This window comes from Rhinatrema bivittatum, chromosome 9 (genome assembly GCF_901001135.1).
Source record: "Rhinatrema bivittatum chromosome 9, aRhiBiv1.1, whole genome shotgun sequence".
NCBI lineage: Eukaryota > Metazoa > Chordata > Amphibia > Gymnophiona > Rhinatrematidae > Rhinatrema > Rhinatrema bivittatum.
This window is the reverse complement of record NC_042623.1, coordinates 170239563-170267560: the sequence shown is the minus strand read 5'-3', so window position 1 is coordinate 170267560 and position 27998 is coordinate 170239563. Positions and strand designations below refer to the sequence as shown.

Here is a 27998-nt window from a genome sequence, read left to right as displayed (position 1 = left end):
TACAGAAATCTAAAGACATACTCCAAATGCTTATTTCTATCATTCATCCTTATTAATGCACAATCAATAGTTAAAAAAATGCCTATCATCTCAGACTTACTCTCTGATAACAAACCAGACTTCATAGCAATCACTGAAACCTGGATAAAAGACTCTGACAATGTCCTTATTAATCAAATAGAAGACCCATCATACAAATTATTCACAATCCCCAGACCAAGAAAAAAAAGGCGGTGGCCTAATGCTAATCATCAAGAAAAGCTTTCAAATGAAATTTACACAACCAAGGCATACTCTCCTTTCGAAATAGCCATATTTGACTCTGCAAAACTGCAAATCTGTCCTCCCACAACTTTGGAATGAAATTGCTCCCCATTTATTGAATTCATGATTGCCAACCCTAACCCTCAATAAACCAATTATTATCCTTGGCAACTTTAACTTATGCATGGACACAAGCCCCCTATCAAACACTTGCAAAACAATCACAGATGCTCTTGCAACAATGGGAGTAGAACAAATAGTCAACGTATCAACACACAAAGCAGGTCACACTCTTGATCTCATTTTCATCAACACCAACATCTGGAACTCACATCATATAAAAATCACCGAAATCTCATGGTCAGACCACTACCTCATCCATACCACCCTTACTCAGAACAGTATACCCACCTCAACAGAAAATTACAATAAAACCTTTTCATATCGCCCTCCCTTTGATAGCGAAACACTGCAACAAAATCTCCAAGATGAACTCAAGAATATTGATCTTTCAAATACTGAAACAGCAACGACATCATGGATAAACATTACCAAATCCATAGCTGATAGAACAAACCTAATCATCACAAAAACATTAAAGAATCCTAAATATAACAACCAATGGTACAATGATACCATAAAATCAGCTAAACGAGAACTCAGAAGAAAAGAGAGATTCTGGCGAAAGAATAAAATCTCTCCATAACTCAATGCATACTGATCCCATTTTTCAAAATACAAAAAATGTATCCACAATGCAAAGAGAGAATTCTACTCAACCAAAATAACCAAATACCAACAGAACCCTAAAATGCTTTTCACCATAGTAAAAAAACCTCATCAAATAACCCAATGAAACAAGAACACCTCCAAACACATGTAATAGCAACGACTTTGCAGAATACTTTACTGAAAAAATCAGAAAACTATTAAACAACTCTAACATCCACAACACTTCACACATCCAACCTCCTACACCTCCTCTAGAAATAACAACCTGGAATGATTTCGACTTTGTTTCAACACTTGAAATCCAAAGAATAATCAGAAAAATGAACCCAGCAAACCACCCCATTGACAGCATCCCCATACAAACAAACTACTTGATATCTCAATTATAAAATCTTTAACGGACATAGTAAAGCTCTCCCTCACTGAAGGAATATATCCTGAATGCCTTAAATCTGCAATCAAACCACTATTAAAAAAGAGCAACCTAGATCCTGAAAACATCCAAAATTACAGACCTATATCTAACCTCCCTTTCATTGCAAAAATCATAGAAAAAATCGTTCACTCCCAACTATCAGATTACTTAGAAACAAATAATATACTTCACCCCACACAATTTGGTTTCAGAAAAAACTTAAGCATGGAAACATTACTCATCTCTCTTAATGACACAGTTCTTCGAGGATTCGACAAAAGACAAAGTTATATCGTAATACTCCTGGATTTATCAGCCGCCTTTGACACAGTCAACCATGCCTTTTTACTTGACAGACTTTCTGAAATAGGAATATCAGGCACTATTCTAAAATGGTTCACCTCATATTTATCCCAAAGAAGTTTTCAAGTATTATTTAACAACAACCTATCAAATAAAGTGAACCTAAATACAGGAGTCCCACAATGATCTGCACTGTCAGCAACAACATCTATCTCCTACCTATTTGTCACACACTGATCAGTCTAGGTTTGACCCATTTCCTATATGCCGACGACATCCAAATATTAGTCCCAATCCAAAATACGCTAGAAGAAACCTACAAGAAAATAACCTCCTTATCTCTCAAAAATCAAGCAATGTCTCTCCAACATAAAACTCATAATCAACATTGATAAAACTTAATTAATCATTCTCGACAAAAAAAAATCGACTCACCCAGACAATCACTCAAAATAGAAAACCCAAAAACAATAATCTCTCCTGTTGACCATGCCAGAAACCTCGGAATTACAATTGACAATAAATTATCCTACAAAACCCATATAACAAAATTAAAGAAGGTTACCACAAATTATCGACATTCAGACATCTCAAACCCTTCTTCACTCAAAATGACTTTAGAACAGTTCTGCAACTACTACTCTTTGCAAACCTGGACTACTGCAACGCCCTACTCCTCGGCCTCCCTTTTACCACCATATGTCCACTACAAATTCTTCAGAACGCAGCCAGGATTCTATCAGGAACCAAGAAACAAGATCACGTTACACCTACTCTCATATCCTTGCACTGGCTCCCAATTAAATACAGAATAGTATACAAAGTTTTATCAATCCTCCATAAATTAATCACAGGACAACAAAACCATTGGCTAACTGAACACATTGAACTACATGCTCCAAAAAGGAATCTTCGCTCAGTGAATAAAGGCCTCCTCAAAATTCCTCATGCTAAAATCATGCACCTAGTATCAACCCGAGAGAGAGTTATATCCATCGCCAGCCCATCGCTATGGAATGCTTTACCCCTAAATCTAAGAACCCAAGTTGACACCAAAACTTTCAAAAAAGAATTAAAAACCTGGCTTTTTACCAGAGCTTTTTCAGAATATCTTAACTATCAACACCAACAAACTCCCAACCAGACAAATCCAAAGAAAAAAGACACCATCCTATCAACTTTCGACAGACTAATCAAACCACGAACTCTATAATAGACATCTAAAAACTTTTCCCTATATAATCTAACCCTCTTTTACCCCATTGCTACCCAACTTTATCTTTAAATTGTATTTGTTAAAATTCTAATGTCACTCCCCTAATGTAAACCGTTATGATGGCATAACCGAATATACGGTATACTAAACATGTTTAAAATAAATAAATGAAAAGACTCGACATTTTAGCAGGTCTCAGTCCTTTCATCCCAGACAGCTTGGCAGGGAGGGGGCTTGTGAAGTGCAACCTCCCAACTCTCCCAATGAAGGTTTGCCAACCCACCCCTGGGAACAGGAGATAAGGGGACGCCTCTCTCTTTTATCAGAGGTGGGTTGAGATCGCATTGGATCAATAGGTCCTGGAAGTGATACGAGAAGGATATACACTGGAATTTCGCAGTGTTCATTGGGATGTATTCATGGTATCTCCCTGCCACTCTCCACAGAAGAAGCAGGCGGTGGATTGTACACTGTCAAGGCTCCTCAGTTTGAGGGCCATGGTTCCAGTACTCAGATCTCAAGAAAATATAGGTCGATTTTCCATTTATTTCGTTGTGGCCAAGAAGGAAGGGTTCTTTCATCCCATCCTGTATCTCAAAAGGGTCAACTGTCATTTGCGAGTGGCTCATTTTCGCATGGAAACATTGCACTCAGTGATAATGGCTATGCAGTCGGAATTCCTGACTTCCTTGGATCTGTTCAAGGCTTACCCCCATATTCCTATCCGACTGGAGCACTGTTTTTTGCATTTTGCGATGATGGGTGCCATTATCAATTACGGGTGCTGCCTTTTGGTCTAGCCACTGCTCTCAGAACTTTTTCCAAGATTATGGTGTGGTGGTGGTGGCAGCAGAACTGAGAGAGGATGGGATACTAGTACACTTGTATTTAGACAACTGGTTGATTCGGGCCAAGTCTCTAGAAGAGAGGCATCTGGTGACCCACAAGTTGATCTCCCTGTTACAGGAGCTCAGTTGAGTGGTAAACCTAGCCAAGAGCAGTTTTCAGCCATCTCAGTCGTCAGAGTATCTGGGTGTGGGTTTCGACACAAAGCAGGGCAGGGTTTTCCTGCCTGAGGGTCGTATTCAGAAGTTTTTGGCACAGGTGTGTCTGTTGATAAGCACAACATGCGCAACAGTGTGGTCCTATCTACGGGTGATCAGTTTGATGGCAGAAAACCTGGAAGTGATGTCTTGTTGGAGCCCATAGTCTCAGGACTATTTGATTCAGCTCCATTGTTCGTTGAAGATCTGCTCTCAACCACAGTGGTGGTTACAAGCAGATAGTCTAAGAAAGGGGGTTTCCCTAATATCACTGAACTGGCTAATAATCACGACAGATACGAGCCTCCGAGATTGGGGAGCTCACTGTCAGGAACTGATGACCCTGGAGTGCAGAAGAGACTCTGTGGCACATCAATCGGCTGGAAGCCTGGGCAGTCCAGTTAGCGTGCTTGCAGTTCAGCAGCAGACTGCAGGGTTGAGTGGCCCAAATAATGTCGGACAACGTAACGGTGGCTTACATCCATCGGCAGGGAGGAACCAAGAACCGGCAAGTGTTGCTGGAAATACACCAACTTATGGAATGGGCAGAAATTCATCTTCAGGTGATTTCGATATCGCACATTGCAGGAAAATACAATGTAAGAGCAGACTTTCTCAGCAGGGAGTGTCTGGACCCAGGAGAATGGGTTTTGTCCGACACGGTGTTCCAGCTGTTAACGGATTGTTGGGGTCTTCCGTTTATAGGCCTGCTGGCGACTTCTCACAGTGTGAAAGTTCCTTGATTCTTCAGTCACAGGAGAGACCCGAAGTCCTTGTGTATCGTTGCACTCGTGCAGTCTGGACGGAAGACCAGCTGCTCCATGCCTTTCCCCCATGACCCATGTTGGGCAGAATAGTTTGAAGGATTGAAGGCCACAGGGGGATTGGCCCAGAAGACCATGGTATGCAGATCTGTGAAGATTCCTGGTAGAGACTCCCGTTCATCTTCTGCCGCACAGGAATCTGTTGCAGCAGGAGTCTGTCCTTTACGAGGATCTGACTTGAGAGGGCTCGCTTGTTGAAGTGTGGATGTTCTTCTGCAGTGATTGCCACCTTGCTACAAGCTTGAAAGTTCTCCACTTCCTTAGCCTATGTGCTGGTTTGGTGAGTGTTTGAGGCTTGGTGTGAATTGGTGAAATTATCAGGTAAGTAATTTCTCCAATTCAATAAAAGAGAAAAAGGCACAACATCATAGTTTAAAGGCACACATTCTTTTTTCAAGCTCTATTGCTTAACATGAAAGAGATCATTTTTCAATCAGAATATGTTGGGGGTGGATTGTAGATGTTATAACAAGTAGTATATCAAATAGAATGAAATAATCAGTTGGCTAGAAATTAAGGGTCACATCCATACAGACCTACAGGTTACACTTTTGGGCTCAGAATCACATTTATATCTGCTTATAGATCATAAATAAATAATAGTGTTTATGTATTAAGTTCAAAAATACTAAAAGAGCCTGAAAGCTCAGGTTGTGTATAGGATGACGACGCACTTTTTTACTTGGTCATAGGTGCCAACTTTCCTGGCTATGGCTCTACAATGTACTATGTCCAGGCCGTTCCTGCATTCAACAAAATCCTGTTACCAGATCAGTCTGAGGTGGTTGATTCTACTGTGAAAAGGGCCAGGATGTATGAGAGTCATGTATTCAGTGCCCCTGGCTCTTGAGGCAAGAGCCATTCACCTGAATGGGGAAAAGAAATCTTACAGGATGTTTTACTTAGCTTCCACCTAGCTCCTTTCGGATCTTCAAGATCAGGTATCTGCATACCAGGAAACCAAAATTTGCTGAATTTTCCCTCCTGAGAATCAAGAGGACTTTATTTAGTGAAGCCAGTCACTTCAATTGGAATTTTGTACTAGGTACGACTTAAGCAAATGCCTGCCTCCCTGCCTACAGGATCATGGAATTAGTATCCCTGGTAAAAGGAGTTTCAGAGTCAAGACATCAATCTGGAAAATATTGAAGGTATTAGGTCATATAGCATGAACAGTTCATGTCACTCCCATGGCACATTTCTGCATAAGTTAAACCCAACATACCCTAAAGTCTCAATGGAATTAAACCACTCAGGAACTGGAAGAACACATCCATGTTATGGATTGGTTTCAATCTAGCTTTAGGCTTGCTTTTCCAAATTTCTATTCACCAAATTATTTTGACAAGGATGCCTCCAACCTGATCTGGGGAGTTAATACCCAAGAGCTTCACATCCAGAGCCCTTGGTCTATTTGGGAAAAATATTATTACACAAACTTTCTCAAACTGAAAGCAATAATGAACATGCTGAATGCTTTTAGAAATCAGATGTCCAACAAAATTATCTTGTTATAGGCATGCAATCAGGTAGTTGTATTCTGCCTAAACAAGCAGGGAGGGAATGGATTATTCCTTCTTGTCGATTTATTTTAAAGTGTGGAATGGGGCCATCTCTTATAGGACAACCTTATCTGGCAGGAAAAGAGAACATCCTGGCAGATAAACTATTGGATACTAGATCCCCATGAGTGGTCCCAGAGAATATGGCTAACCGGATAGTTCTCATGTGGAGAGCACTCAAAATAAATCTGCTTTCCATCATGGAACTCACCATCCTTGATAGCACAAAATCAAGGAACATTATTTCACAGCCTGAATGCTGAGTGTGATATAATCTGTTCCTTTGGTTTTTCCATGATGTTGTCTTAGGGCCTCCTGGCTTCTAGGAAGGTTTGGAATGAATTGGAGGAGGTTTCTCATCTGATGTTAGGTTAAGGCCCTGAATCCCATCTCTTGCTTCACATAAAAAGTACTTGAATATCTTCTACATTTTTTAGTCTTTGATCTCAAGACCAATTCTCAGGGTTCACCTTCATACAATTATCACTTACATCAGGATACAAAAGGAAATCCAATTTCAATGCAGTCTTTAGTTGTTTGATTTATGTGGGGCTTGTTTCAATCAAAGCCTCCCATTAAGCCATCTATAGTGTCATGGGATTTCAACATGGTACTTATCCAGCTACAAAAAAGCCCCTTTTCAGCCTCCGAATTCTTGAGTTCAAGTACCCAAAGTCTCTATTTTTGGTGGCAATCTGAGCTCCAGATTGCCACCAGATCTTATCCGCCTTGTACTAATTTTCACACACACAATAAGGCAGTGCATATGCATCCAAATTTCTGCCTGAGGCAGTAACACATTGTCACCTTTAAAACCGTCAATTGTTCTAACCAACATATTTTCCTGTACATACCTAGATCAGTCCAGACCAGTGGGTTATGCACTCCCACGAGCAGATAGAGGCAGAGAACAAAACCTTGAGGCACTGCTATAAACCAAGTGTGCCACCTGCAGCTCCTCAGTATTTCTCTGTCTCCAGCAGATGGTGGTACATATCTGTAGCTCTGAGCTGAGTTTGGATTTCTTGCTCCTCGGGGTGCCAGGTTCAGTTTTCTGGACTATTCCTCGAGTACAGCCGGGCGAATGGGGGGTTGGATGTGACGGTATCGGCAGTCCCAGTGGCGGGGGCTGCGGCACTTCAAGATGTGCAAGACCGCAAGCTGGAATTTCAGCTGAAACGCTTGTTCGAAGTCTCCTCAGGCCTTCGGGTGGTGGTGTGCGCAAGCATGATGCAGCGGACGTGTTTATGTTGGATTCAGAAACCACAGGAAGCGACGTCCTCGGGTGTCTTGTCCACATCTCAGGCGGCCTGCCTGGAGGCAGTGGTCGTTTATGTGGCGGATGCCTTATACGACCTGGTGCATGCATCTGCCCGGGCCATGGTTTCTTCAGTAGCGGCTTGACAACGTCTGTGGCTCCGCAATTGGGAGGCAGATGCTTCCTCTAAGTCGCAATTGTGTAATCTTCCTTTTCAGGGGAAATTACTATTTGGAGAGAATTTGGACCAGCTGATGAAATCTCTGGGAGAATCCAAGGGCAATACGTTGCCGGAAGATAGGAAGCCCTTGAAGTTCTTTGTTCCACGGACCCGGTTTCGGGACCCCCGAAAACATAGATCGGGGAGGAGTGCTCCTTCTTCTAGTGCCAGGCAGTCCACTTCTCATCCACAGTCCTTTTGCAGCACCGGCCGGCCTGCAAGAGGAGGCTTCGGGCAGGGAGCTGGAACTGGTAAACCTGCCCAATGAAGTCAGGCCCACCCACCCCTTGTGCGGGACGATCGGGGGCTTCCATTCGGCCTGGCGACGGCTCCGCACACCTTTACAAAGGTGATGGTTGTGGTGGCAGCGGCCGTTTAGCAGGAAGGGGTGGTAGTTCACCCATATGTCGACAATTGGCTGATTCGAGCCAAGTCGGAAGAGGACTGTGTGCGGGAGGTACACCGGGTGACCCATTGCCTTTAGTCCCTCGGTTGGGTGATCAACGAGGCGAAGAATCATCTGATCCCTTCCCAGTCCCTGGAATATTTGGGAGCCCGCTGACAAAGAACAGGATGTGCAAATTGCAGCAGCAAGTGCGTCTTTACTGCATCTCTCGATCCACAGAGTCTGGGACTATCTGCAAGTCCTAGGGTCTATGGCATCGACGTTGGAGTTGGTTCCTTGGACCTTCGCTCACTTGAGACCATTGCAGAGGGCACTCATGTCCCAGTGGAATCCAGTGTCGTAGCAGTACCAATTACTGTTGCCGTTGTCACGGTAGGCCCGGTCCAGCCTGGAGTGGTGGCTATTGGAAGCCAACTTGCAACAGGGAATGCCCCTTGGTGTCCCGGATTGGGTGATCTTGTCGACAGATGCAAGTCTCCAGGGCTGGGGAGTGGTGTGCCTGGGTCATGCGGCCCAGGGTCTCTGGTCCCTGCCCAAACGGTCATGGTCCATCAATCACCTAGAGATGAGAGCAGTCCGCATGGCATTGGTAGCATTCCAGTCCCTGGTTCAGGGAAGGATGGTTCGCGTCTTCTAGGACACGCCACCACAGTGGCTTATCTCAATCACCAGGGAGGAACCAGGAGTCCGGCCATGGCGCAAGGAGGCTCACCTCCTGTTTGCTTGGACCAAGCTTCATCTGGATGGAATCGCAGCCTCTCACATGGCAGGCATGGACAACATGCAGGCAGACTTCCTCAGCCATCAGCAGCTGGACCCCGGAGAATGGGAGCTGTCCCGGGAGGCTTGGAATCACATTTGTGCCAGATGGGGAGACCCCCAACTGGACTTCATGGCGACCCGCATCAAAATGAAGACTGATCGGTTCTTCAGCCTGAAGAAGGAAGTCGGAGCGGTGGGAATGGACGCTCTAGTTTGCAAATGGCCAACCGGAATCCTCCTATATGTCTTCCCTCCCTGGCCACTGATCGGTCGAGTCCTGCGGCAGTTAGAAGATCATCCTGATAATCGAAGTGGCCTCGGCGGCCGTGGTTTGCGGATCTGGTATGACTGGCAACCGAAGGGCCGTTGTGCCTGGCTCATCTCCCGGACCTCTTACGTCAAGGTCCCATCTTTTCGAATCGGGAGAATCGCTTCTTACTCGCAGCCTGCCTTTTGAGGGGTGGAGGTTGTGAATGAAGGGGTATTCGGAACAGGTGATTTCCACCCTGCTGCAGGCCAGGCGGCCCTCGATGTCTATGGCTTATGTCCGGGTGTGGAAGGTGTTTGGTGTGATCAACAAGGTTTAGTGCCGTTGTCTGTGTCCATTCCTCAGGTTTTGGCTTTCCTGCAGCAGGGTTTGGCTAAAGGCTTGGCTTATTCTTTCTCCCAAGTAAGTCTTGTTCTAGCTCCAGCTTTAAGGTCCCTGCTAAACTGACGTCACATGGGAGGGCGGGGCTTCAGGGCGCAGTCGGGGCTAGGTCCAGCGAGACCTTACCCCCAGAGCACTGAGCAGTTCTTTTCACCTCCTTTTTGCAAGTTTCACAAAGAATTCTTTCTCCCCCCCAAGGCTTGGCTTATAATTCCCTGCAGGTTCAGGTTTCAGCCCTAGGGTGTCTCCGAGGTTGGATAGGGGGCAGACACCTGGCCAGCCACCCGGATGTAACCCGTTTTCTGAAAGGGGTAAAGCATCTTCGTCCTCCAATTCGTAAGACATGCCCGGAGTGGAATCTCAACCTAGTGCTATGGGCGCTCTGTGATTCCCCCTTTTGAGCCTCTGGGGCACGCCTCTCTGAAGGACCTCACCTTGAAGACGGTGTTTTTGGTGGCCATGTGCTCCGCTAGGCGTATTTCAGAATTGCAGGCCCTGTTCTGTAGGGATCCCTTCCTGCGCATTTCGGCGGATAAGGTGGCCCTGCGTACAGTGCCAACCTTTTTACCGACAGTATTATTTGTCTTCTATGTTAATCAGACTGTGGAGTTGCCCGGTTTTCCCGAATGGTCTCGTGACTCGACTTCGGGAAGGGATCTGCATCTTCTCAATGTTCGCCAGATTCTCCTTCATTATTTGAAGGTCACTAACTCCTTTCTGAAGTCGACCACCTTTTTGTTTTGTTTGGGGGTCCGAGGAAGGGTGGAAGGCATCCAAGGCCTCCTTGGCTCGCTGGCTGAAGGAAACAATTTTCTTGGCCTACATCAGTAAGGGGCGATCCATTCCTGCCAGATTGAAAGATCACTTGACGAGGGTGCAAGCGGCTTCTTGGGCGGAGTGTTAGTTGTTGTTGCCTGAAGAGATTTGTCGGGCCGCAGTCTGGTCCTCCCACCTTTACAAAACATTACTGTCTGGATATTAGGGCTCCGGACCAAGCCCTTTTTGGCGAAAGTGTTCTGGGAGCGGGTCTTTCGGGTTCCTGCCTGGTGTATTGTGGCTTTGGTACATCCCACTGATCTGGACTGATCTGGGTATGTACAGGAAAGGAAAATTGGTTCTTACCTGCTAATTTTCGTTCCTGTAATACCACAGATCAGTCCAGGGGTCCACCCGGGTGCTACTGCCGAAAGACTGATTTACCTGGACTTTAGCTGCGGTACATAAACAACCTATCAGAATGCAGCTAGGACAATTCGGTGATAGGAACTGTGGTTCGGACCTGGGGTTTTCAAGTTTGAGTCCTTTTTTGTTTCTGGCCCTTGAGGGCTTTTTTCTTTCATGTTCGCCCTTTTTTTGGGGAGTTAAATGGTTTTTGATCTGTTGTTTCTTGGCTTGGGTATGGATAAATACTGAGGAGCTGCAGGTGGCACACTTGGTATATAGCAGTGCCTCAAGGTTTTGTTCTCTGCCTCCATCTGCTGGAGGAAGTGCATAACCCACTGGTCTGGACTGATCTGTGGTATTACAGGAACGAAAACTAGCAGGTAAGAACCAATTTTCCTTTCCAAGGCCCCTATACTCATGTTTAAATCTGTTCATTGACAAGTTATTCCATAGACAACAACATGGTAGGGCATATAATTATTCCTTTTACATGCCATACCTAAAACATTACAGCACACAAATTTACATTTCCTTCATTCAATAGAATTTTACTTCTACTCATCCCCCTTCTTATTAATACAGACATCCTCATATTCAATCACAACATTTGACATACAGGTCTGATTCATTGAGATGACTGAAATATTTCTGAAAACTTTGTACAGTCTGTGTACAGATCGGAATTCCATACCCATATCTATCCCTCCCAACCTACAAGCCAACTTATTGCTAATGCTAACGACATTTGTATTCCGTAATATATATTCAATATGGTTACATTTGGCAAGATCAGCATATCTCTTGTATATCATTGATCACCAAGCTTCTTATTCTAGGTGCCAAAGAATGTATATAATCACTCCATATTTCCAAAATCCTTTTTTCCTCTCCCCCCCCCCCCCCCCAAATCTTGGTCTCCAAATTTTACTGCATAGTTTTCCATAATAGTAATTGGTATAAATCATTTCTCTACTGCATCAGGGGAAAGTAAGGTCTTCTTCAAGTCAATCTATATAAATAAAAATGTTAAATAGTTTGTACCAAATCGCTAATCTCAGCAACCACTTAACCGATTGCGTTCAAATTTGGACACAAGTTTCACCTCACATACGGCAAGGATCTTCTACACTTACATTATATATATGTCACACCGGGGGCTGGTTAAAAAGTTTTAAAATTTGGTTCCCTAAAACAGCGACATCTGGTGGATGTAAGCGGAAGCTCTTACACCTTGCACAAATGCTCACACCCCACACACAGTTGACCAATGTTTACGATTCACACACCCTCCGAGCAGACACAAATCCACCCTCCTCACACCTCCCCGCACACATGCCAATTGTACTTATTTCACACACCCTCAAAAAACACACAAAAACCCACTAAATACCAGCATGCTACACCGGGAGGCCACTCACATGCCACATGTTTGCAATTCCCACACCCTACGAACTCACACACAAACACCATCCTCACAACTCTCACGCTCATGACTTTTCTACTTACTGCCCTCAACCTCCGAATGCACGGAAAACTGCAGAATAGTTCGGGCTGCTCAAGGGGGGGGTGGGCAACACCACTCCGGGACACAATCGCATACACTACGGCTGTCGGCTGCCAGCAATCAAAATGGCACCGACTGCTCTTTCCCTTACTAGGACACTCGGGAATGCCAATAGCGGCAGTAGCCCATGTGACATAGTAAGGGCGAAGGCCCATCCGCCATTTTCTGAACTGGCAACCGGCGCACCTTCATCCTTACTATCTCAGTGAGACAACCACTCCCATTGCTCCACCTTTGGTCTGACCCAGAATGTCATTTCTTAAGTTCTTATGTATACGTATAAATATGTATTATTCACAGAATTTTGTTCTTTAAGCTCTTGAAAAGGCAATAGCTGCCCGTCTGCTCCAAGAATATGAGATACTGAATAAATATATTTTCTTTGCCATTTCTGAAGCCCTCCTGACCATACCATCAGTCAAAACAGCAAGACTAACACAAATAAAAGAGAGAGCACTATCATTGGCAGGACCCATACTATGGAACTCCATACCCTTGGATTTAAGACTACAAAGAGACAGCAAAACCTTTAGAAAAGGTTTGAAAACTTGGCTATTTAAACAGGCCTTCCAGAAAGAGAAGGGAGAATTGAAGCCAGGAATGGGCAAAGCACGAACAATTAAACAACCATACACACTGCAGAAATTCACTAAGTGTGTAGTTTTAAGATATAGCACACCATTACTAATGGATAAGTTACATTTGTAAAATTAGCTCTGTAATTAAAACTGAGAAGGAAAGACATGGACATGATTAATCACATTTAACATCTAACATTGATAACAAACTATGTTACCGAACCTTATGGCACCTATGTAAACGGACAAATTGTAGTATCATTACTTTTATGTGCCTTAATGTAAACCGTTGTGATGGTCCCCACCAAACGACAGTATAGAAAAGTCTTAAATAAAAAAATTTAAAAAAATACATTTTTGTAATCCAGGGGAAAAATCTTTATTACTCCTAAGAGGTAAATATTGAGAAATTTTATAACTCACTAGCAAATTATTACATAGCCAACTCTGTTTTTACTACCGATTAAATCAAAACAGCCAATCTAATATTAGATGGTATCTTAGAAAATAATGTGTGTAATATATAAGGCAACTTTAAAGGACTAACTTTCATTCCACCTAACAGCTTTAGAATGTAAGAACATAAGATATTGTAGTATAGCGCTGGTTATGTTCATGAGCCCTGCAGAGCCTTTGTTTGGAACCACTCGTTAGCATCCCCAGTACTTTGCATTTAATCTGGAAAACAATTATTTTCAGGAGATGCTGCTGCACTCCCTATTAACTGTTATAAGCTCATCTGATTCCTCTTCTACTTATTCATCACTCCTACATAACTGGCCTTACCGCTCATGCTTTGGGCTCCTGTCCCTCCCAACACAGCCCATTTGGCGAAACACGGTCCGTGTCAAGGGACCAAAAATCTGTTCTCTTCAAGCAACTATGAATAAACAATGAATATGCTAAAATTAATTCTTTAAGTTTCTTCGACCTTTCTCTAAGACAAGGTTCCATGAACAAAACCAGCACTATACTACCTATTACTGTGGTCTGTACCTATCTACCTTATAAATGGGCCATGACCGACGGCCCGCAAATGCGCAGTAGAGCACAGCTCTACTGCGCATGTGCGGGCAAGGACGTCGGTCTTAGCCAGCGTAAAAAAAAAAAAAACCATGGCGGCGGGTGGCAGCGGCGGCGGCGTGCGGCGGCAGCGAACGACGACGAGTAGCGGCGGCAGCGGCAGCCAGTAGGGAGGGAGGAGAGTGGGAGGGAGGGACTGAGTGGGAGGGAGGTAGGGGGTGGGGAAGAGTGAGGGAGAGGTGAGAGACAGGGATGTGAGTAAGTGGAAGGGCAAGAAGTTTTGGAGCAGAGAAAAAGGGAGTGGAGGAGGGCTGAGGGAGAGGGGATGGGATTGAGAGAGGGTGGGGAGTGACTGAGGGAAGGGGAGAGAGGTGGGAGTGACTGAGGGAAGGGGAGGGAGGTGAGAGTGAGGAGAAGGAGGCAGTGGGAGACAGAGAGTGAGTAAGACTGAGGGGTGGGAAGGGGGTGAGTGACTGAGGGGAAGGGGGAATGAGGGAGAAAAGGTGTAGGAGGGTGCTGCGAAAATGGACCGAAAACAAAAATGTAATGTAGCCCGTTGTGACGGGCTTAACGGCTTGTTACTGTATACCGCTCATCGTCTCCATTCCTCATTAGCTTAGAACACAAGATATTCCATGCTGGGTCAGAACAAAGATCCATCAAGCCCAGTATCCTGTCTACAACAGTGGCCAATTCAAGTCTCAAATACCTGACAAGTACCCAAATATTAACTGATCCCATGCTACTAATGCCAGCAACAAGCAGAGGCTATTCCCTATTGATTAATAGCAGTTTGTGGACTTTTCTCTTCCATGAACTTATCCAAAACCCAGGTACTCTAGCTGCTTTAACTACATCCTCTGGGCAATGAATTCCAGAGCTTAATCGTGCATTGAGTGAAAAAGAATTTTCTCCGATTTGTTTTAAATGTGCTACTTGCTAACTTCATTAATTTATTAATTCTAGGGCTCAGTTAGTGTTGCATCTTCTCTTCCATAATGTATTGGTTGAGATGTTGAATAATCTGGTTTTGTTTTTTTTAAATTTATGGATTCCTGACAAGATAGGTTTGGTCAGTCTGTCTTTCATGGTCTATTTGAGGTGTAGAAACTAACTCCACCCCACCCTTAGTGCTCATTTTATTATTTCAGGTTGTCTTCCACAGAGATTAAAAAAGAACAAGAAGTTCCAACCAGAACTAAAAGTTGAGGTACACATCTGTGCTTATGCATGGATGTATAAAAACCCACCCTGTCAGAGTCTATATAGCTGTCCTAACATGATCAGAAAATGTGGTTTGGATAGGAAACCAAACAAAATATCTATTAGAGGGGTTTATGCGCATGCACACATACAGTTTTCTCATAACCAAAACTCTGGAATACACTACCGACGAGTTTGAGGCTTGAAACTGATTTTAAAAGGTTTAAACATGGTCTTAAAACCTAGTTATTCGATGTGGCATATATGGTGTGAATAGGTGATCTTTTTACTTATTTTATGCTTTTATAGCCTTTCTGTGTTTTATTTAATGTTTTAATTTGTTAGTGTTTTAAGTTATGGATGTTTTAGCAGCTGTTATTTTTCTATTATGAATGTATAATGTAGCACTTAGTATTTGTTTTATATTTTTAGCTAATTTAAAATTACTGCTGCTTATTTAAAAATTGGATTGTTCTTGTTGTTTTATGTATTTTATGATTTGTAAACCGTTACGATGGCTTGTCTTAGTGACGGTACAAAAAACCTAATTAATAAATAAATAATCCATCTTTTCCCTCAGGAAGTAGGATAAAAATATAAATGGGTTTTACCCACAAAAATGTTCTTCACCTATTGGATATTTGTCTTTGTTATTTTCAACTTTCTTGTTGAGGATTCCCACTTGTATGACTGATTCATCCTACTTGTCTACGGAAAAACTAAGTTGCTTATTTGTAATTTATGTTCTCTGTAAACAGCAGGATAATGAGTCACACATACCCTTCCACTCCTCTTTTGGAGTTGACTTTTGTTTTAAGCTATTGTATAGGCCAGAGGGTCATATGTAGAGTCAACAAGTCCCGCACATGTCAAGAAAAGCTTTCTAGGCTTTTGTATAGTGCTTGAAGAAACAGTTTGGATGATATCCAGTTATGTGGATAATTATCCTACAATCCACAGAAAACGCTCACCACAGGTGAGCGATGTAGCTTTCCTCTGTGTGAAACTCCTTCATGGCAGAAATGAAAGATTTGAACCATGGCCTGTTTTTGCATTGCATTCTAGGATTGCCATGGTATATTCTTTTGCCTTTTTGTTCACATACATTTACATAATGTATCTCTGACCTTAGACTTTTTTATTTTTATGTTTTCTCCTCTTAGAGATGATGTTCGAGCACCAATTCCACAGAAACAGGAAATCCTGGTGGAACCTGAGCCCCTCTTTGGTGGTGAGTTTCTTAAGAAATCAGCCAATGAAATGAAGGAAACCTATACTTGTGGGTAAAAGTGAATTGAATTCCTTTGTCCTGCAGAAAGCTGTTGTGAGTATCACTATAGAGAATATGAAGCAAGGCCTCTGACTGAGGGCTTAAATATCAAATCTCAAGTATTCTTTATGGTTTATTTTTTATAGTTATTACAAGGACTCTCTTTACCCATCTTTATCTCTGTCTCCAAAAAGTGCTACATATGTATCATTCACTGTTTTGTTTTTAGCTATAGCCCATGCTTCCCTGCCATGTATAGAGCCACTTGGTTCTCTCTATAGAGCTACTTTGTGCTGCACATTAGCAAAGCAGCAGGTGACAACATAATAGCAGCTCGGTTTGTCTTTTCTCTTTAAAGTACCCTTGTTAGGAGCTGGCATAAATGTAACTGAATGGAGAGACCAGTTTGCGACCAATTAATATGTAATGGCATTTTGTGCATTCTTACCAGCCTTTATAGCCTTCATGTCAATATGTAAGTTTCTCTAAGAATTTCTAATTATAACTTCAGCTGTTTTATGTATGTGGGAGAATAGTACTTCTTCATATTCAGAAATGCTGCCCTTATTGAAAGGATAAAGAGGCTTTCTAGGATATGGTAATAATTGAGAGATATAAGGTACAAGATTGAAAGTCTAGCATTTTCAGCTTTCCCCCTCTCAGAAAGTACCATTACATCCATAAAGGTTGCTATGCCAAAATAATGTGTTTATTAAAATAAAATAATTGTATGAAACTTTGTTTTCTTGATTTAATATATTCAATCTTAAATGGAAATGACAATCGGAAGCAATATAGAACAAAAGTAAACCAGGACAAAAAGTATATAATATAATTAATGTCCCATCAAGCCTATCCAGAAAAGCAGGTGAGACCAAGTTGTGAAAAAAATGGGACAAAAATTAAACAGAAGCACAGGCATTGCTCTGTTTTCTAATGAGCATTGATTATAGTAGCCTTAATCCATCAGGATCGGTATCAGCATATTCTGGAGGCAAGCAGCTTGTCTTTCAATAACTGTGGATAAAAAACAAATATATTGAGTGTTTCTGTAGGAAATTAAATATTTGATCATCAATTATCAAAAAAATAATAATGTATATCAAAAGTATATCTTTACTTCAGAATATTAAAGAATAAGCCATAGCATCAGACTCAAGGTGCTTATTATGCAATAAACCTGTCCCTTACCTCTCAGTGGGCTGCAGACAGCATCAGAACTGCACCAAAAACTCAATCATCTGCTAAGGCAATACCTTTATTCATAAAACTTTTAAGAAAAATAATTTTTACTTATCTGAGCACAAAGGATTTCTCTTCTAAATGGAATAACTTTACAGTTTTATAACTTTTCACAAACAGGTATAGCTCCAACCGTCCATGCTATAGACTTCTTAAAAACTCTTGCGAACAAAACCCGACACAAGCACTGAGAATTGAGTCCCTGAGGCAAGCAACAGAAGTTGACAAAACACTGGCCTGTAATGGGTTTTGTTCGCACCCACCGCCACAACCTGAGCCTGCACAGTCTATACCAGCATTGTTGCTGGAGCAGTTGGATCTATTCCACAGTGCCCTGCTGACAGAACCTGTGCCGCTGCCACAGGAGGTACCAGTAAGGCTGCAATCAGAGACCATTCCCATTGCTGATTCCTCAGATGAAGGAGGGCCTTCAGGCCTGGTGGTTCCTCTTCCACGACTGATTCCGCGGCCCCATGTCTTGCTGGGTCTGTCGACACCATCGATGCCCCCCATGCTGACGGTGCCCTCGGGGCTCTCTCTGCCCCAGCCCAAGACCGAACTTCGGGCTCCGCCACCGGTGTCGCCAGGCAATCTGAACAAGGATGATGACCCTTACGACCCGTGGGAGGATGAGCCCTTCTGTCTCTTTCTCAGAGGACTCAAAGGACCTGGTTTCTGAACCCTCTCCTCCAGAGGAGAGACGCCGCTCCCCTTCAGAGGACTTGACATTCACAGGCTTTGCCCGAGCCTTGGCGGAGTCTGTGCCTTCCTGCTCCTGACTGAGGAAGACTCCAGACACAAGATGCTGGAGATCCTTCAGTTCATGGACGCTCCTCAGGAAGTGACTGCAGTCCCAGGCCATGATATATTCAAGGACTTGGTTGTTCGGCTCTGGGAGCACCCAATCTCAGTTCCTCCAGTTAGCTGGAAGACCAATGTGGTGTATCTCGTGCAGCCGACTACAGGGTTTGAGCGATGCCACCTTCCGCACCAGTCTGAATGCCTGCTTGAACTAACTGCCGGAAAGCTCAAATGAATCAGAAGAGCTGTCCAAACTAGAACACACTCTGACTTTACACTTACTGCCTTTGCTGAAGTTCCATCCTGGAATTGGCCATGGTACCATTTCCTTGGAATCACACCTCCCTTGCCATCTTCCCTGTCATTTGAAATGTTGCTGATCATTTTGTCCTCTTGTCTCCATGTGGTTGTGTTGTTTTGCTGTTGCCTTGCACCGAGAAATAGACATGTATGCCGATGTCCTCACTGCAGTATTCTGGCACATCATGCAGGCGGAAGTGTGGGGTATAACTTTGGCTGCATTTCAGGCTTCCTGAGCTGCATTCTGTGTGACCCTGCCCTAGGGCCCTATTGCCTACCTGGACCAATTATTCCAAGCATGCTGAAGAGGGGTATGAGTATGCCCAAGAGTAGCCCTTGTATGTTGGACAGACACATTGGAAGGAGGGTTACCTGCCATTGCTACTGAAATGTTGCCGAGATGGGGATGTAGGCTTTGATCCCAGCTGCCAGTCCTGAGCTATAATTTTTGCTTTGGTGTACCGGGAGCCTACAATGACCAACAGCAGTACTCATCGAAAGGATAAAAAAAAGTGATAAAGTAGAAAACAAAAAAAAAGTCCTGAATAGGGTGTCATCAGCAATATGTGTCCTTAGCAAGCAAACTAGAAAAAAACAAACCTTGATTGAATAACACCACGCCCACAGAAGTAAGGGAAAAAAAAGCAATGTTTAAACGTAATCGAAAATGTACAAGAACCCCCAAAGATGAGAAGTTCAACCAAAGCTTCAACAGCAGGCAATACCAAAAAAAAAAGTACTGCACCAGCTCAACACGCATCCATATCAATAGACAAATTGTCAGACAAACATTTGCTAAGGTCAGGATCGGTAAAATTATGTGTAGTTACTGAAAGTTACTCGCAACCTGGTAGGATAAAAGATGCTTAATCTGGCACCTAAGGACTGCAGTTGAGGCTGCATAGCTAAAAACTGCTTGCAGCACCTAGCTGTAAATTTATCCAGATCAGTAATTATAAATAACATGTCCTTGCCGATAATGGGATTTCACTTTAGCTGCATAAAGAATCACCAAAACCTGCAGATATCGCAAGACTTTAAAGATGAGAAGGGTATTGGGTAGTTTATGCAGACCTACGATTGAGATGAAATATAATATGTGCGTTCAGGCCAGGAAATTAAGGAATCAATAAACTTAATTGGTTCAGCACTTTGAGTGCCTTCTGGCACTCCCAGAAGATTAATGTTATTCCTCCTGCTCCAATTATTGGCATCTTTCAGGTCATGCTTCAACTCAGTAAGTTTCTGATCTTATTCATCCATTAGCAGTTCACCCTCAATACATGAAACTCTAGTTTTATTTGCATCAGCCTGCTGGTGGCAGGAGGCCAGTTGACCCAAAATCATAGATTATTTGTATTTAAACTCACAGACAGCTTCACTATTAGATTTTAAAATCTCCTTCAAATTAAGAGGCTCTACCATTGTAGAGGCAAGTAAGTCCGGAAGGTCCTTGTTGAGGCCTCACCTGGAGTACTGTGTTCAGTTCTGGAACTCTTATCTCAAAAGGGGTAGAGACAAGATGGAGGCAGTCCAGAGAAGGGCTACCAAAATGGTGTGGATTCAGTATCAGGAAACCTATGAAGAGAGACTGAAGGATATGAATATGTATAACCTTGAAGAGAGGAGGTGCGGAGGTGATATGATACAGACCTTCAGAGACTTGAAAGGTTTTAATGATGTACAAACATCAAACTTTTTCGATTGGAAAGGAATCCGTAGAACTAGAGGTCATGAAATGAAACTCCAGGGAGGACGTCTCAGAACCAATGTCAGAAAATATTTTTTCACGGAGAAGGTGGTGGATGCCTGGAATGCCCTTCCAGAGGAGATGGTGAAAACCAAAACAGTGAAAGAATTCAAAGGCTAAAGGATGGAAATGAAAAGAGTGTATGTGGGTAACTTGCTGGTGTGGCAGTTACTACCCTTAACCAATAAGTCTTGATACTGTTGATGCAACTCCATCATTGCTTTCTGCTTCAATGGCAGGGGGAAAAGGGGAATTGGATTCTTACAGCAACCAATAAGAGCCCCGACTTTTACAGACTGGGGAAACGAATAAGTATGGGAGGGTAACGTTGATGTGGTGGTGATTACCCTTAACCAATAAGCTTGATACTTTAATGCAACTCCAACATTGCTCTCTGATTCAACAGCAAGGCATCAATTTTATGTTGCTTGTTGTTTGACATGATAAATGCCAAAATAGTGAGTAACAGTTCCCTCCCCCTCCAAAAAAGAAAAAAGCAGCCAAACAACAAAAAAGAGTACTGATCTGCACAGATTAGCCTGAGTAAGAACCCTGTGCGGCCACCTTGTTCAGCTCCAAAGCCATGCCCCCAGCATATTATTTTTAATATGACCGGCTAAGACCAGATTTTTCTGGTGGGGCTTTCAAAGATGGACGCTGCCAGCATTCACTCTCGATGAGGCGTTTCACTCTTTAATTTAATTTCTCCTTGCAAAGTTTTCCTCTGTTTTGAAATAGATGGGGAAGTGAAAGGGGAAGGCTCGCACCTACTTGGAGGCTCATCGACAAATTTGTGGTTGCCTCGAAGGGTGAAAGAGCTCAGTCTCTTGGATACAGTGTTATGCCCTTGGGTTGATGCAGCGTGCGAATGAACGGTGTCACTCTCCACGACTCCTTCATTTCTCTCTTGCCGGATAGCCGTCGTCCTCCCGAACAGACTCTGCCTGCATCGCAGAAAGAAGCCATCTTTGGAGCTGCTGTAGACTTGCACACAGAGATTACTATCGGGACTACCCTAGGCTGCTCTGCAACCTCTATGCAGCCCGAGGAGGAGGAAATTGGAATGTTGGAGAGTGTGACGCAGGAGCAGCTAATATTCCTCAAGTTCCTGACCAAGGTAAACCTGAGTTGCTCATTGGAACTTCTAAATCTCAGGAAGATTTTACCTTGCATAAACCTTCTACTATTACCTTTGGATACTATATGGGAGGCAGTAGCTGGTCTTTCTTGTCAATTAGGTCAGTATGTGATTTCTCAGCAATCTCTATCTGTATCCTTTCAAGCTGCACAACAAGAGCTGTCAAGAAATGCAGCCTAGGTCACGGACTTACAGGCTCCAGTATATTAAGAACATGCCATACTGGGTCACACCAAGGGTCCATCAAGCCCAGCATCCTGCTTCCAACAGTGGCCAATCCAGGCCATAAGAACCTGGCAAGTACCTAAAAACTGTCTATTCCATGTTACTGTTGCTAGTAATAGCAGTGGCTATTTTCTAAGTCAACTGGTAATTAATAGCAGGTAATGGACTTCTCCTCCAAGAACTTATCCAACCCTTTTTTAAACACAGCTACACTAACTCCACTAACCACATCCTCTGGCAACAAATTCCAGAGTTTAATTGTGCGTTAAGTGAAAAAGAACTTTCTCCGATTAGTTTTAAATGTGCCACATGCTAACTTCATGGAGTGCCCCTTAGTCTTTCTATTATCTAAAAGAGTAAATAACCAATTCACATCTACCTGTTCTAGACCTCTCATGATTTTAAACACCTCTATCATATCCCCCCTCAGCCGTCTCTTCCCCAAGCTGAAAAGTCCTAACCTCTTTAGTCTTTCCTCATAGGGGAGCTGTTCCATTCCCCTTATCATTTTGGTCGCCCTTCTCTGTACCTTCTCCATTGCAACTATATCTTTTTTGAGATTGCAACTATATCTTTTTTGAGATGCGGCGACCAGAATTGTACACAGTATTCAAGGTGCAGTCTCACTATGGAGCAATACAGAGGCATTATGACATTTTCCGTTTTATTCACCATTCCCTTCCTAATAATTCCCAACATTCTGTTTGCTTTTTTTTGACTGCCACAGCACACTGAACTGACGATTTCAATGTGTTTTTATTATTTTTTATTTTATTTATTTGTTTTTATATATCGACATTCAAACATGGGTATCACATCGGTTTACATGATAACTTGTATGATAGTGTGACAACAGATCATACTATCTTTAATAGTAACATTGTAACTTGTAAAAACTGCATTTACATATTGTTTTAACATTATAACTTTAACTATAACATTATAACTTTATAATTTTAGATGACTAATGAGACTTAACATAATGACTGCTAATATTATTATAACTTGAAAACTGCTTCTATGTATTGCTTTAATATTAGTATTATATTATGTTATATTATTATATTATTTTATATTATATATATAATTATGTGTGTGTGTGTGTGTGTATATATATATATATATATATATATATATATATATATATATATATATATATATATATATATATATATATAAACCAAAAAACGCTCCCTGTGGAGTGGAGTAAAAGCACAGACTATCAATTTCAAATCACTTTTTCTCTTTTCTTTTTTTATTTATACAAACATGTATCAAAAAACCAATATATCCAATACATTAACCATTCATGATTTTTAAATTGTTCATTCACTGTTTCATTTACTCATCTCTTATAAAAACCATACCCTCTCATTCTCATACGTACTCAATCACTCAAATTCCATTCAAAACACAATTTCAAAATAGTGCAATCCCTCTTAATTTCTAACAAGAATACTTTCCTTTACAGGATATGATGAATACTCGATCTTACAATGCTGAACAAAATTTTTTTCACCTCAAACACATAAATGTTTACATAAATACCTTGAAGCAGAAATCACACAATGTGAATATCAATGAATTTTTATCAATACTTCAATCTTTGAGAATCAATCATGTAGTCATACTATTGCATACTTGATCTTCCTATTAATCCCGTAGTCTTGCTGTTGAATACTTGATCTTCCTATTAATCCCAACCGGGTCCTGGTTTCACCTTACGGCTTCATCAGGGGAATTTATAATCGTTGAATTACTAATAATCCTGTTGTAACACTATCTGTACGATATTCTGCCGTTTTGTTTTTTTTTTTAATAATTTCTTTATTGGGGCATGACAAAACAATATCAAGCAATATTCCAACTTCGAGACGTACATACCACCAAATTTCAAAATGTGTATATATATGTGTGTATAAACTTTCAACGACTCCTATCATCAGCGCCCTCCCCTCCTCCCCCCTTTGCAGAGAACTTCACAACTCTTTTGGTAGAAGCGAACAGCAGTCCGCAATGAATAGAAATATGGAAAGTGTACATCGCCTAAAGTACTCCTCGATGAATTGTGTGTCCCAAAATAGGAAAAGTGATGGTATTCTAAAAAAACTTCCCCTATTCATGAGTTACACCGACTCCTCCAGAGGCGCAAGTGCCTTAGTGCATTGGGGAAGAGCATTATAGTAGGGCCCCCAAATCTCTCGAAAGGTGCATCTTTTGCATGGGCCAAAGGACTTGTACATAGAACCATATTCCAATTGATATAGTTCCGTCATTAAAGCATTCCACAGATCTCCTGTAGGTGGGTGTTCTTCAATCCATTTTATTAATATGCACTTTTTCGCAATCAAGCAGGCTTTGGACACCAGTCCTGCGTTGTCCACATTTAAACTAACGTCTCCAATATCATTGTTCAAAATGCAAAAGGAACACGACCAGTGAATATCAGTATGAAATAACTTCCCTAGTTTGCCACGAACTGTGTCCCAAAAAGCAGATATCATTGGACATTCCCACAGACAATGGATTAACTTGGCTGAGGGTTGAGCACATTTTAGACAGGCAGGTGATGAGATGCTGCCCATCTGGTGGGCCCTTGCAGGCAAATAAACAATGAGGTGAAAAATTCTCTGTTGTAGTTCGCGAAGACCAACATTATTTATTTGTAATCAGAGCGATGGATTGATAGCTGGTACTAAGCATTTGTTCTTCCAGTTCTTCCCCACAGTCCTTTGACCATTTGGGAAGTAAAGTCGCAAAAACAGAGAACACTAATACAGAATTATAAAATTGATATAAGCAGGACAAAGAACCTGTCTTAGCTTTTAAACAATCCAGTAAAGAATTATAGGTAGAATTAGTAGCATTCCCCCCTGCCCCTTGCAACACAACCTTGACAGATGCCTTCAGATGACCAAAAAGAAGAAAGGGTGAGACTTGAGACCTAATTTTTCTTGACACTGGGCAAAAGAATATACCTGGCCAGTAGCGTGGTCCATCACTGCATGTAAAGGCCAATTAGGTGTGATATTAAAAGTATGATGGGCCGGAAGCATCACTAGTGACTCAGGAGTGAAACCTCGCAATGGGAAGTGAAGAGAGACATGTGTTGGTAAACCCAAGAGTCTGCGTGTAAGACCCCATACTTTCCGTACCGTAGTTACTAATCCATTGGCACGTAGGTGGTTTTTGACCCGTTTGGGCCGAGACGTGTATAGTATAGCATGGGTCCGATGGGTGACACAAAGCCTGTATCTATTTGGGATCTGTGTACTCCTGAGTGCCCAAAATCCAATCCCCCAGGAATCTCAAATTTGCCGCCCATGAGTAAACTATAAAGTTTGGAAGCCCATAGCCCCCATAGGTTCTTTGGGCGGTCATCGTTGAATAGGCTAAACGTGCCTGCTTATTATTCCAAATGAATTTGCCAATTGTATTCTGAATTGCCCGATTGTCTCTAGAGAGAAGTATGAAAGAAGTATGGACAATTTGTATAATATTTGTGGTGCGATAACCATCTTAATCACCGCAATACGGCCCTGCAGTGACAAGGGAAGGTTTTGCCATCCCGCCAATTTTTTAGTCGCTCTATTAAGCACGGGGGGCACATTGAGACTATACCACTTCTGAGGTTCGGAATGGATGATAATGCCTAAGTACTTAATAGTAGACTCAGCCCATTTTACTGGAAAATCAGACCATGCATCCCTCAGAGCCCCACCTAAATCTAAGGCCTCAGTTTTATCCAAATTCAGTTTGAACCCCTATAGAGACTGGTATAATCGAAAGATATTAAGAGCGGCCGGGAGGGCCTTACGAGCATGGGATAACAAAAGCAAAATATCATCTGCAAATAGTAAGGTTAGGTACGTTTGGGCCCCTACCGAAATACCCGTCACATCTGGAGCTACCTTCAAGCTACACACCAGAGGCTCGACTGTCAAAATGAACAAGCGAGGGGACAGGGGGCACCCTTGTCGAGTCCCCCTCTGTAGATAAAATTCATCCGAGAGATGGCCATTAACCGAGATGCGTGCGGAAGGATTAGTATAGAGTAGATTGATATAGTCGTAAATTCTCCCAACAAACCCCAGCTTGGACAAGACCTGCTTGAGGAAGGGCCAGGCAACCCTGTCAAACGCTTTTTCTGTGTCACAGGAGACTAATAAAGGTTCAGGAATCTTAGACGCCTGACAGAGTTCAAGGGCCGCCAGTACTTTATGTATATTTACTGTAGAGCTTCTCCCCGCCACAAACCCCACTTGGTCAGGTGATACTAAAAAGGGCATGAAAGGCTTCAATCTGTTAGCAAAGATTTTGGCGAAAAGTTTAATATCCAAATTTAATAAAGAAATAGGTCTGTAGGAGGATGCCAGCAAAGGGTCTCGACCAACCTTAGGAAGGACAACTATGGTCATGGCCCGCATAGTGTTGGGCATTTCCTGCTGATCCGTCATTTGTTCGAAGACGGATTGTAAGATTGGGGACACCTCGTCTATCAATGTTTTGTAAAACACAGACATCAGTCCATCTGGGCCCGGTGCCTTATTGGCTGGTAATGACCGGATCGCTTCACAGATCTCTGCAATCTCTGTAGGGCTCTGCAATTTCGACTGCTGTTCTTCCGACAGATGCGGTAAGGGGAGTAACTTTAAGAACTTTGTGATATCTGTGTCCTCCACCTGATCAGCCGAATATAACTTACGATAATATGCAGAGAAAATTTCGGCTATATCCGTCGAGGCAGACTTAATAGTACCGTCAGAGTCTTTTAGATTAGCTATAAATTTAGAGGATTCCTGCGCCTTTAAAAGAGAGGCAAGAAGGTGCCCAGCCTTGTTGGCAAAACGAAAGAAAGAGAACTGCCTGTAGCGCAGGGCCCTTGTAGCTCTATTGTGAAGTAAATTATTAAGAGCTACACGTGTCTCATTATATTGAGAGAGCTTTATGGGATCCTCCTTGATGTTAATTTGACATTTAAGGGTCCTCAACTGCTTTTCCAAAGAAATTATTTCCTTGTCCAATCGTTTCTTTTTAAAGCTAACATAGCTAATAATATCCCCACGTAGGACACATTTTGCGGTTTCCCATAATAAAATAGACTGGCCGAGGTGCTGGTGATTAACCTGCAAAAATTCTCGCCACTTCTTTAAAAGAAAGGCTGGGAACTCAGGGTCATTAGCCAAAAATGCCGGGAGTCGCCACTGGTTTTGGGATATTCCCAGTCGCTGACCATATGTCCCCACAGCTGGACAGTGATCAGAAACCAGCAAAGGTGCAATGGAGGACCCTGTAAATCTGGAAAAAATGGATTCAGAAATGAATAAGTAATCTATCCAGGAACGGGTGGGGTGTGCCCGAGCCAGGTGGGTGAATTCATGCTTCCCAGGGTGTAGTGTCCTCCATAAGTCCAGTAGTTGTAAATGCTTACATAAAAAATTTGGGACCTTATTTTCACTAACAGAGTGTCCTCCCCTAGGCGGTTGTCTATCCAGATGGGGTTCAATTGCAAAATTGAAATCCCCCCCCCCCCATTACTATGGGATAATCTCCTAGTTTAGTGAGATGAGAGAGTAGGGTAGTATAGTAAGTATTGTCATAAGAGTTTGGAGTGTAAACAGAGACCAAAATGATTGGGAACCCCATCAAAATACCTTTTAAAATATGGAATCTGCCTTGGGGATCCACTACTTTCTCCTGTAGCTGAAAAGAAGTAGACTTATATATAAGAATTTCTACCCCTCTACTTTTGGAGGTGCCCGTAGCATAAAAGACTGTGCCACCCATTTCTTTCGCAGCTTTTGGACCTCATCCTCAAGCATGTGAGTCTCCTGTAAAAAAAACTACATGAGCACGGAGTCTGGCCAACCTCGCTAATACTTTCTCCCGCTTTATGGGAGTGCTCAATCCCGCTATGTTCCATGTCACCATTTCTAGTGCCATAAGCCCAGGTATGAAAAGAGATGTCACGGCATTAACCCCTCCATTCCCCAGAAAGAGGTCTGCAACCTATAAGGCCCCCAAAACTTCAAGGACCGCACCTGTAAGAGCATTGAATAGTTAGAACACAGAAAAATCAAGAGTAC

At 42.6% G+C, this 27998-nt stretch overlaps 1 protein-coding gene across 2 annotated transcripts in view; it reads left to right on the top strand.

The window, feature by feature from the left end:
* UBXN7 (UBX domain protein 7) overlaps positions 1–27998 on the top strand; it is a 255626-nt gene that overhangs the window by 58693 nt on the left and 168935 nt on the right. For both annotated transcript variants that reach the window (XM_029617005.1, XM_029617006.1), the window contains one exon: positions 16350–16417. In XM_029617005.1, coding sequence (XP_029472865.1) covers positions 16350–16417 — 68 coding nt within the window. The remainder of the gene's footprint in view (positions 1–16349; positions 16418–27998) is intronic.